The sequence below is a fragment of the Miniopterus natalensis genome, chromosome 5, assembly GCF_054644295.1.
Source record: "Miniopterus natalensis isolate mMinNat1 chromosome 5, mMinNat1.hap1, whole genome shotgun sequence".
Lineage (NCBI taxonomy): Eukaryota > Metazoa > Chordata > Mammalia > Chiroptera > Miniopteridae > Miniopterus > Miniopterus natalensis.
The window spans coordinates 31,383,221-31,396,121 of NC_142085.1; the positions used below are offsets into that span (position 1 = coordinate 31,383,221).

A 12,901-nucleotide genomic window follows, 5' to 3' on the forward strand; every position below is an offset into this window, starting at 1 on the left:
AAGCTCTGTATGCCAATATAGGGAAAATTAAGAACCATTTATGTTTTAGAACAAAGAGTACACTTTCTTTTCCATAAAGAGTGATATCTTTCTTTTTCCTGGTGACACCAGATAGATCTGTAAATAATTTAATACCATCATTTAGTGAGTGAGTTTAGTCTTAGAAAATGACAGTTTTGAACTGAAGCAAAAGATTTATATTTAGATTATTGCTTTAAGAAAAGTTTCTTGTATAATTATCTTTTAATTGAAGCTATTAAGACCTATGAGAGCCTTTAATATACCTTGCAGATGGACTGTAGGAGTTTATGCTGAAAATAATACATGAATATATGATATTACTGTCATTTTCACAGAGTGACTACGATAAACTTTTTTTTAGGATTCGCACAATAGAGGTGACTGTAACTGGCAGTAGGAGGCATGAAGTGAAAAGAGTAAGGTTATTTCAGAAACACACCTACACTTTAACCAGGACCCTCACTATATCTTTCTATATAACAAGCAAGGATGCTTAATCCAGAACTATAAAAAGCCACTATTTTTAGACATCGGTTTTCTTCTTTCACTGGTGATCTTGTCAACATTATTAAATGTGAATGACACAGAAACTTTAAGACTTGTCCTTTGGAGCAAAAATGCTCACTGAGTACTGCAAGCTGAGCAGACATAATCACTGACAATTATAATTTTAAAGGAAATATTTAAATTATTAGACCTTTCTCAGCTATTCCAGTGACTAAATTAAGAGAATTACCAAATATAGCCCAAGGGAAATAGAATCCTGCATCAAGGGACCTATTCTGGAGGATTTTTCTGTCTACCTGAAGAAAACTAACTACAAAAATTTATATATAGATATTGGTAAATGGCTTTAGGAACATTTACACATTGTATTCCAAAGAAATGACCACTACTCAAATAATTGGCAGTCTCTCGACCACCTGGCAAGTGGTTTCAAGTCTCTTGCTTTTCATATTTTTTCTTCATGTGAGAAAGATTTAGTGTCTCCTTGAAACAAATGGGATTGAAAATTATTTTAAAATAGTTAAGCATCTTGACAGTTTCTCACAAAAGCACTGTATAAAACCTGAGCTAAGCAGGTGGTAGTTAAGAGCATGGATTCTGGAATCAAATCTCTTGAGCTCAAACCTTGGTGCAAGTTAGGGCTGTACAATTGTGGAGAGCGAGGCTCACCAAACTGTCTCTACTTCATCTGCAAAATATTGGTGATTATGACACCTCCAGTGGTGTTTAAAACTGAAACAATGTAACTCACGTAAAACAGTCCTGTGATTACCATATAATAGGTACTCTGTAAATACTATATCATCAGGGTGATTGTTATTATTTTTTAAAAATAATATATATAGCAATTATATAACTATAGATGCTTAAAATTTCTGAAATAATTTGAATAGGACATCTTTTAAAAGGCAGTTTTTTCAGGGAATGTAAAATCTCTTCAATTGTTACATATATCTTTGTTTTGAATAGACATGGACTGCTGTGCTTTAACTTGTCAACTTTTGAGGATGATAGATACAGAAGGAAAAAAAATCCTTCTGTAGTTTAAGGTTCATTTAGCAAGTATTTTGAGAAGACACCATTGTATGTCAGAAAATGTGCTAGAAATTACAGGGGAAACAAAGTTGAGTAAGAAACTACAGGCCCTTTAGGAGTTTAAGGTCTAGTAGAATGGGTAAGAAAAGAACACAAACACTATAATATAAGAGAAGCAAGATTTACTTCTGTGAGGTTTGAAGGTAGAGATCATGCCGTGCTTTTCAGTTATTTGAAAAGAATTCAGGAAGGAGAAAGGAAAAATAACTTACCAAAAGGTCTAGGGAGAACATTTAAAATTATAGAACAGTATGAGTCAGGGAGCAAAAGCAGGATCCTTGGGCTTTCTTTGGGAAATGGTGAGTAGTTCATTCGGGTTAGTATTGAGAACCTACAGCAATAGGGGAATAGTTGGCTGGATCAAGCTGACACTTCACAGACCATACTGACTTCCTCATAAACTATAGCAAGAATATATTTTCAAATATTGTATTATATCTGAGCTCAAAACAAAGACAGGGAAGTCCTTGGGTACCAAAAAATGAAGAGAAAAGAAACCAAAGCCAGAACTACAGGCAGAAGCTGTCTAACAGCCTGTGAATATTTCAGGCTATATGTGAGTCCTAGGTGGCGGAGGCTGAGATTCTAAAGCCTTCTTGGGGTGCTGACAAGACGCCCTCACACAAAATCAATGATGCTATACCAAGCCCTCTGCAATGGTCCAGCACTATCTTGGTTACTGTGCCATCATAGACTAGAAAAACCCTACAGGTCTAGGATGTATCTAAGAAATTTTCAGTTTATATATGATTTTTGGAGGAAGAGGGGGGGAAAAATTCTCTTTCAGAAATGGAAACTCTTAGACTGAGTCATAAAGAGAAGAAATTAACATGAAAATTAGCATAAAATGATCTAGTATCATTGAACCTGAGGGTCCCCACCCTCAGAGAAACACATTCAGAACTGGTCTCTAGCAACTCTTTCATGAACCAGCAACTTGTGACCTCCAAAAGATAAATACATCCCACTGAATATGAGTTCACAATAATCACAAATATCATGAGGGAGAATCATCAAATGCAGAAACCAGGAGAATTAGCAATGCAACAAGTAAAAATAATAGAAAGTATGAAATAAACTGTAACCTTTGTTTAAAATAATTTAAGAGGTAAGAGAAAATACAGTTAAGGAATGGGAGACAGTTAAGGAATACAGAAAATACAGTTAAGGAATCTGTGAAAAAGAATAAATAGAACTTTTATAAGTGGAAAATATTTTCATTGAAATTAATGAATAGAATAAATGTCTAATTAAACATAATTGAAGAAAGTATTAGTGATCTGGAAGTTAGGCCTGGAAAAAGATCACTCAGAAGCTAGAATAGATAGATACAGAAATGAAAAGTATGAAAGAGAACGGAGAAATGAAAAAAAGAATGAGAAAATTTAGTATACATTTAATTACAATGTATATAATTCAAGAAACAGACCACAAAGATGCATAACAATTTTCCAGTGTTGAAGACAGATAAGATATTCAGATTGAAAAATAATTTTAATAAATAAAAGCAAATCCTCATAAACTTAATCTATATTATACTAAAGACAAAAAGGAAAATCTATAAACAATGACAAAGAAAAGTCTAGTAAACTGCAAAGATCAGCTGTTTAACTGATAGGAGACTTCACACTTGGGACAAAAAGAGGCACTAAAATTATATTATGAAAATGCTAAAGGGTAAATATAAACATCCCTTTCTAAAGGATCAATTGAATGTGAGTATAACTTAAAAAGAAGTAAGTCAGAGATTTGAAAGAGTTACCATTTACAAAACTTTACTAAAATAATTGCTAAAAGATTACAAAGAAAGGATAATACACTGAAAGTAGAAGAAAATTCAAGAAAAAGTGGTTAAGAAGCAATAGTGGAATAAATAGGTTGATCAAAAAGTATTACTAGTTTAAAAACCATTAATAAAATATAGTAAAGAATAATTTGAGGAATTTAAGAGTAAGATGGATTAAATGACTAAGGAGCAACAAGGATGGAAGAGTGAGACTGAAATAATCACTAACTGGATAGAAATAGTGGGAGAACAGTAGCGAGATCAAGGATGGATTTATAGATTAGGATTTTATTTGGATGGTCTATACATCAAACAATGAAGAGATGTATTTGGTTTAATATGAAAATGGATGGATTTTTATTTATTTTTTAGCAGAGAAATGACATGTTCAGAGATATGAAATGTAGGACAGTTTAGCAGTAAAGACCATTTAGGAGATTGCTGTAATGAGTGTCATGAGAAGTGTTGCAGACCTGCATTAGGATCTATCTCTTGCCCATAGGTAGAAAGGATGGATATGAAAGCACTTCATACCTAGTATTCAGAAATGAGAACTTGGAAATAAGAAGAGAAGGAAAACCGTCGCTGAATGTTCCCTTTTAACCTCTATCTTTGCAGTAACCCATTATAACAGCCATGTGATGACATTTGTTTCTTTTTACAGACAACTCAAAGGATCCTAGGAAAGAGGCAAATGGTTTGCCCAGTGGTGCTGTGTTGTAAACAGTAGAACCACAACCTTAATCCAGATTTTAAAACCCCATTTGCTCTGTAAACATAACTATACTAGTAAGATGCCCAGAGAGAAGGCTTAGTAGATAATTTGCAAGCTTAATTTGCAACTTAACTAGTTGTGGGATTCAAATAAGATTTCATACTTCTGATTTTTATTTTGAAGAGAATCAGAAAGAAGACAATAGTTGAAAGGCTGTAGCAATATGAAAAGTTGGTATTGAAATAAGGTATACAATATCAGTCCATACTTTTGGGAGAGGGAAGGATTGTAGAAGAAAGATTGGATGGGGTTCAGATCATAGAGATAACCATGGAGTTAAATCATAGAGATAGAAACAAAGGAAGAGAGGTGGAAGGCAAATAAAGGACAATTTGAAATAGAGAAAAAATAAGTTGAACAAACTCAAACTGAACTCTACTTCTTCATGATCCAGAAAAGATAAAAAGAGACCTGCAGATAAACCTGAATTTGTCATTCTAGGAAAAAAGTATGCATATTGTAAGAAAAGAACATTTTACAGGACACTTATATTGTGTAAGGGAGATCAAGAAAGTAGAATTTTTAATTAACTAAGTATGTTCTGGATGGATAGCTGTCTCATCCGAACGCTCTTGATATACTTTATAGTTGCTACCAATAGTCTACACTAGTGGATAAAGCTATTTCAAGGTATTTGTTCTGGGTGATTTCCACCAACAATGCCAGGAAAGATGCTAATTAATGCCATTTGTGAGAGCTGGTGTTGTGATTTGTGCACCTGTTTGCAAAGAACTAGACTGAGAACAGCTCATTCCACATAAGCCTGCTAGGCAGCTGTCAGATGGCAATGACGTTAATTTACTACTGACGGAGGCCACATTTGATGTCGACCCAGAAGTGAAAGACTGGCTTTCCTATCTCTGATTAGCTGAGCCATCCAGTGCCTTTGCTACTATTTTTATTACAAACAGAAAACAGTCTAAATGTTTTATTCCTCAAGATTCAAGTTAGAATTGTGATGCTTTTGTTTGATCTGAGCAAATTAGGTCCCTCACGGGCATGTGTTGCCAAAATAGATACAGAGCTGATTTGAAGTAGTCAGAGGATGTTTACCTTGGCAGCCATTGCTATTCTCTTCCTAATGGTGAGCCATTTAAGTCCTCTGTGGCTTTGAGCATCACAGCTGGGATCTGCATTGCTAGCACGAAACTGAGGACTGAATTTGATGACTTTTTTTTTAGGTTAGACCCAATTAACTTCATTTCACTTTAAAACTTTCTTCACTGAACCAGACACTTTCAAGCCAAGAAGCTGCACTATCTCTTTGAGCCAGGTATTTCTCATGCTATTTGATATCAGTGTTTGCTATGGGCTATGTTGGTGAGCGAGTTAAGGCAGCTTTCAAGTACCTAACTTAATTCTGTGACCTGATGTGAGCATAGAAATTCATTCATTCAGTCTGTTCAATATATTGAGTATATCCTCTAGGTGCTGGGAATATAAGAGTAAACAATATAGACAATACATTTCTTCTCAAGACCTGTATTCTAGTGGTGGAGTGGGGAAGGGAGATGCAAAAATAAATAAATAAGCCAAGAAGTAGATAGCACAATGTAGGTTCAGCACAGTGACCAAGGGTAAGATGAATGACAATGATACCGTATTAGATAGGGAGGGAAGAACTCTCAAAGGAGGTGACAAAGAAGCACATGGGCCTCTGTAGGAAGACTATTCCAGGCAAAAGGAAAAGCAAGTGCAAAGGCCCTGAGACAGGCATGCGCTTAATGTTGTTAATGAAGATAAAACAAACAAACAAACAAAAACCCCTGAGAAACTAGAGCACAGTGAATGAGGGGAAAGGTGTTCTATGTGCCCAGGAACTGGATCACGTAGGGCACACAGACCATGGGTGAGGCAGGAAGGTTCCCTGTTATGCAGTAGCTTGTGCTAATTACCTTAGGCTTGTGATTTCATTTGAATTAAGAAAATGATGTTTTAAATGTTTTAACCAGATAAGCATATTTTTCAGATCTTAGAGGAGACATGCTGAGTCTCCTTTGGATTCAGTTATATAAATGATAAATTACAAAGTTTAAATAAAAACTTGGGCACTACTGCCTCCAAACACCATCCATTGTATTATATCATAAAGGTATAGTTAAGACATAAAAATTTAATGAACTCTCACAGATTTTACTGTGCTATATTCTAAGGCTGTGAGTAAGGCAGGGAACCTACCCTCAGGTTCAGAAGGACTACTGGGGCAGAAAGACATATGAGCAAACGATTATGTTTCAGTGTGGTACAGTGATATGTAAGAGAAGAGGTAGCACAGAGAAGGGAGTTGATTAACTGGCTTTCTACATATTTAGAAGAACCAGGACTAAATCTGAGGGGTGCATAAACATGCGATGATGTAAGGGAGGGGCTGGGATAGCCAGTGTGGACACATGAAGTTATCAAACCCATGACCTGAACAGAAAATTGCAAATATTTATCAGAAACTTAGAGAAGAGATAGGCAAAGGCTGATCACGGATGGCATACCAATCCTTTGGGCTTTAGTCAGTGGTTGATGGCTGTCGCTGAGGAGAGACAGGGACAGAAATGAAAGAAGAAAATGGGAAGAAATAAGCTACCTAAATAGGTTGTCTTTTAGCATAATAATGGAAATAGAGTATGTCTGAAGATTTTTACTTTACCAAAATATTTTTAAACAGAGTTTTAGAGACTAAAGAAAAGTAAAATATCTGAAGCCGCAAGATATTTTGAAAAATACATTTTCTTGAAAACTCCTAACTTTTGGGATTAGTTTAGATTTATTGCCATTCTTTACAGGATTTGTTGGCACAGTTCCTAATGGGAAATTGATCATTACAATCATTACCCGTTACCCTTTCTATTTCAGTATTTCTCTGGTGTGTTCTTGATTATTTCATGATCTTTTGATTTGTTAATTTTATCACAAACTTAGCAATGGGGTGACAAGGATTAGCCTTTAATAAACAAAGACCCTTGCTATCACTTTACCCTTCCTGACTTTACCATTCTTTCACACTATAAGATGCTTTACTTTCCTTGAACTGTAAGATAAACAAATATGAAAGTTGACAAACAAGCCTATTCCTCTGGCCATCAAACTAATTAAGCCTTGCATCTTAATAGTTTGTTCTGCTAAAGACCTAGCTGAGAGTTTTTTTGTGGGTTTGTTTTTTTGGGGGGAGTTGTCTTATTTTTGTTATTAGTTTATTTCTTTTTAAAATAAAGCTAAAGTAATCTAGCTTTCAGTCATGTCATAGTAGACCTCTAAAGTTAGAGATATTTTCTAAAGCTAAAATGTTCTGGTGACAACTTAATTTTTCTGTTATAGAAAGATGTGTTTAAGAGGTAAGGCAAAAATTAAGCTAGACTGCTTAATAAAAATGGAAATTTTGAAGTGTTTATAATCTCCCGTCTCTGACCACACCTTACTAAACAATCTCCCTGTTTACCACATGCAAAAGTATTTTTTATTTTTACTTCACTTAAAAACCTAAGTTAATACCCTTCTCCAATGTGTTGAATTGTGTGCTCTGAGAACGAGATAAAGGCAAGTCTGTCAAGCCTGCCCAAGTATAAAGTATATATACTCATTAGTTTCTGCATGCTGGATAGTCACCCGAGTGTGGAATACACACAATTTACAGTTTTAAAATCTTCCCAAGTGTTGCAAAGCTATGTTAAAGTTGACTCTCCAGTTTTAAATACATTTGTTTGATGAAGATCTGTAGAGAAATAGTAATGAAGATTCTGATGTTCATTCTGTTCTTTTGACCATCCAGATTAAAGAACACCTTGCTAAGGGACAGCGAATGCTGGCAGGTGACGGAATGTCCCAGGTGACCAAGACACTGTTGGATTTAACTCAGCGGAAAAATTTCTATGCAGGAGATCTTCTGATGTCTGTGGAAATCCTCAGAAATGTGACAGACACGTTTAAAAGGGCGAGTTACATCCCTGCCTCTGATGGTGTACAGGTAAGGGAGGCGATCCCATGAAGGAAAAGACTGGTGAAAAAGCAATCAGTTTTTGGCCCCAAGAAGCCAGTGCAGCCAGGAGGGAAAGAGCGCTCACTCCTGCTTGGGGAAACTTCCAGGTTGTGCTTAGTGTGAGCTCTGGAAATGACCTCGATTCCCTTAGTCTTTTTACACCCCAGTGTGCTCAACCATAAAATGCTCATAATACACTTCCAGGAGATCCTGAATGAGGATGTGTGGGAAGTGTTTTGAGCCATTAGATAAAAGGCGCTATAGAGAATTCAAGGTTGCATCATGGATATTCTATTTCCACATTTAATATCACCATCTTGCCATAAGAGACTAGTGAAAGCATATTAAGCCTGGCCAGTGTGGCTCAGTGGTTGGCTTCGACCTACGAACCCGGAGGTCACAGTTTGATTCCCGGTCAGGGCACATGCCCGGGTTGCGGGCTCGATTCCCAGTACGGGGCGTGCAGGAGGCAGCCGATCAATGACTCTCATCATTGATGTTTCTCTCTCTCCCTCTCCTTTCCTCTCTCTGAAATCAATAAAAATATTAAAAGAAAAAGTACATTAAGCATAATGAAAGCACATTAACTATAACACGCAAAGAAGACATACTTTAAGTTTGGTTTGGGGTGTTGCTATTAGAAGGGGGAAGGCCATAGTTAATTTTGTGGAACGATTACCTGAAAATATCAGGCAAATAGAGAATTGTTCTGGATAAGAAAATCAGAAATTCAGTAACTCCTCACAGCGTATTTTTCTTATCATGGAAGACTTCTAGAGCAGCCTAATTACCTCCACAGTAAAGTTTAAGTACTCACCCAATTTCAGGATTGCCTTTGTCATTAAAACAAAGCTTGTTGAATGGCAAACAAAGCATTTCATGCAATCCTAGTTTGCATTTCAGATTAACTCTTTTTGTGCTATAGGCTAAAATGTACTCCTGCCAAGAGAGCTGAGTTGATTTCAGCATTTCCAGCATAATGTCCTTTCTGTATCTCTGCATAAAGTTCATTAAAGTAAAAGTTTGGCAAAACTCCCAGGTCAGGCGGTTTTCTTCCAGCCGACTCTTCATTTGGGAGTTTTATCTGCATTTCACTTGGAGAATGCAGGTTTTGTTTTGTGTGTTTTATGCTATTGTTGTTTTGTTTTAATCAGCTATTGAGAGAAAGAAGAAATGAAAGCTTTTTGGAATTATGGAATCATTCATAAATAATATTGATACTCTGATTTGTATAGAGGCATATACATTAATTAAATATCTCCTGAAAGTAACTGCTATGAGAATTATTGGAGCTGCATTCTATGTCATATCACCAGTGTCCTGTAATACTTTTTTAAAATATATTTTTTATTGATTTTTAGAGAGAGAGGGAGAGGGAGCAAGAGAGAGAGAAATATATTCATGTGAGAGTGAAACATGGATTGGCTGCCTCCTGCATGCCCCTTACTGGGGATCGAGCCTGAAACCTGGGCAAGTGCCCTAACCAGGAATCGAACTGGCAACCTTTCAGTGAACTGGACGACATCCAACTCAACCACACTGGCCACGGCCTGGAATACATTTTTAATTGTAAAAATACATTGAGAGGTAGGGTGGGAAGATTACCATCATTTTAGTATTTTAAAGTTGCTTTTTTTCCTTCACAAAGAATGTTTCCTAATTTTCAAACTAAGTAAAGTAAGCCAAGTACAGCTTTTCCCTGTAGTTCTGAAATACTTCTATTCATTAGCATTTACATTAAAAAATGCCATTTGAAGCCCTTGCCACAAAAGTTGTAATTTCAAAACTCCTCAGACACGCATTCACGGCTGAAACATCACACCAAATGGTGCTCTAAATAACCTCTAGGACCTCTTCTAACTCTCGAGAGTGTAGGGCTTTAAGATTTTAGGTGCTAAAACTCAAGCAATTGAGATTACCAGGTTTTGGGGGGAAGATAGTTTGATTAAACTGCTCATTAGAGTGCATGGACTGGATGAGCAATTAGTTTGCCCAAAGGCTTGGCCATGGGCATTAGCTGGTCTGACTGAAGAACTTGGCCGGCTATTATGTTGTCATCTTGGCACCAGCAGAAAAGGCCCCTCCACTTTCATATTCTCTCGTCAGCCCTCCGCATACACCCGAAGTTCTGAGCACGTTGGTGTCCGGGTCACGCTCACAGCAGGAGCTGCATTTTTCTTCCCATTGTCTTTTACTGGTGCCTCTCAGGCACCTGCGATGTCTTCCTCTTCTAGGGTGTTTTTCTTCCATCTCCACCTATCAAAATCCCGGCCCAACTCTAGCAAGTCTTTCTGAATGCCGGGCCAGCAAGCCCTGAACTCCATCTGAAAATGATCTTTCTCTTTTCTGAAATTCCGGAGAACTTTTTGACTCCTTTATTCTACTTTTCACAAATATTTTATACAAGTGATATATATATATATATTTATTGTCTTTGCTTGAACTGCAGTGTACAGCCTTCCTTAATACCTCCTCTATCTTAACTTCAGTTTCCTATTTTCCAAGGGTTCTGGGCATTTCTGATTGGCTCAGTTAATATGGCATAAACTAAACTCATCTTGAATTCCAAATTTGCTTGCATTTGCTTCCCTTTATAGAATTAGCAGTCTTTAGGCTGGAAGGGTAATGCCGTCTGACATAGCCGGGGAGGTAAGGAAGGCAGTGCAGTGTGCTGATGAAGTGCTCTTGTCCTGTAGTCAGAATCCTGACCTTCAGGTCATGACTTTGACTCTTGTTAGAGAGGTGATGCTGGACAAGTTACTCGACATCGCTGTGACTCAATTTTCTCTTCCATTATATGGAATAAAATTACCTACTTTATAGTGCCAGTGTGAGGATTAAGTGATCTAAGTAAAAATTACACAGTGTGTTGTATAAAGTAAGTTCTCAAAAATTGTAGCTCTTAGTATCCAGAAGGCGAGCAGTTAGTTCTCTGATGGAACAAGAGCCCGAAGCAGCTCTAGATCGCAGGTGTCTGCGGCTGATGCAGGTGTGGATATTGGTAGCTCTCCTGCCAAGAAAGGAAGGTCAAATGCTTCTCATGTCATCAACTAAGAAAGTATGGCACTGCTGTTTCCCTTTTCACTTCTTACAGAGGAGAAGGGCGGGGGAGAGTATCCAGGAGAATGGGAGTCGGAAAAGAAGCATCAGTCCTTGAGGCCGACACTGCAGAGAGTTGGAGAGTTCGTGGCTGGGGAGAATGGCTTAAATCAATAACTGGATTCCTGGCTCAGTGGGAGCCAGGCTCTGAACAGAGCCACAACACCCAGCTGACAATGGCTCCAAGTCTTAAATGGCTGCTGTTTGCAGTGTTTAACAGCCTGAGAGGATCCCCTGTTGTTTCTCTGTGGTAGAGAGAGCCTTGTACAAACAACACCTCTTTCTTGGCAGTATTTAAACCTTGCCCTCACTATAAAGGTGAAAATGAGAAATTCAATGCCAAATAACATCCTTAAATGGGTGAGATATTAAGCAACAAATCTTGTTTCACAAATCAACATGAGTACCCTACCATGAACAGAATTTAGCAGATGTCTCCATGGGAGAGTACAAAGTATGCACAGCAGTCAGGTGGGAAGAGGGAGAATGGCAAAGATGTTTTAAAAATATATATAGTGCAGCCTATCAACTAGGAAATGCCATGGGATATGAAGAAATGGTTGTGGTTTTATTTTTCAAAAACACTATAAAATATCTGGTAGGTAGTTTTGTCCTTTTAGAAATCCCCATTATTTCCTTCAGAGTCAAGAAAGTATTGAGATTTGGATTAGCACAATGCACAGGTAGTTTAGTTTTCTCCTGTGATTCAATTTATTATCAAAGATTTCTCTTTTAAAAAAATTATTGGGGGAGACCTTGCCAGGTGGCTCAGTTGGCTAAAGCATTGTCTCATACACCAAAAGGTTGTGGATTAGATTCCCAGTCAAGACGCATATGGGAGACAATTTATTTCTCTCACATCAGTGTTTCTCTCTCAGTCTCTCTCTCTCCTTTACCCTCTCTCTAAAGTTAGTGCAAACATATCCTCAGGTGAAGATTAAAACAAAATTAATGTGGGATGTATTAGTTTGCTAGGGCTGCCATAACAAATAGCACAGACTAGGTGGCTTAAATAACAGAAGTTTACTTTCTCACAGTTCTAGAGCCTGGAAGTCCAAGATGGTTTCTCCTGGGCCTCTCTCCTTAGCCTTGCATGTGGCTGCCCTTCCCTTTTGTTCCCAGGTGGCCTTTTTTCTCTGTGAGCCTGCCCCTGGTAACTATGTGTCCTAATATCATCTTCTTATAAGGACACCCATCAGATTGGATCAGGGCCCACCCTTGCAGCATCGTTTTAACTTAATTGTCTCTTCAAAGGCCCTACCTCCAAATACAGACACGTTCTGAGGTCCCAGAGTTTAGGGCTTCAACTGAATGGATTTGGTGGCTCAGAATAGGGAATCTTGAAGGACTATAAGGATTTCCCTTTAGCAAAGAGGAAAGCACATGCTATGGCTTCTGCCCATAGTGTTGCCATGGGTAAAGTTGTAATGCACACATGCTTCTTGCATATGCTGACTCTTTGATGTATCAGCCAGGCCTGCCCAGACTTGGGTGATGGGTCACTACTTCATTCCTGACTTAAGAAGCATCCCCTGTCTGAATTTGAGGATGATTTTGCTACCCTGAGTTATGATGTTTGTATAACTTTGCCAGGCCCCTGGGGGGAAATCATTTAGCATATTTAATTATATTAATTTCACTAATTTTTTGG

At 37.5% G+C, this 12,901-nt stretch overlaps 1 protein-coding gene across 1 annotated transcript in view; it reads left to right on the plus strand.

The window, feature by feature from the left end:
* ADGRB3 (adhesion G protein-coupled receptor B3) overlaps positions 1-12,901 on the plus strand; it is a 626,535-nt gene that overhangs the window by 286,389 nt on the left and 327,245 nt on the right. The window contains exon 11 of the mRNA XM_016195549.2: positions 7,945-8,139. Coding sequence (XP_016051035.1) covers positions 7,945-8,139 — 195 coding nt within the window. The remainder of the gene's footprint in view (positions 1-7,944; positions 8,140-12,901) is intronic.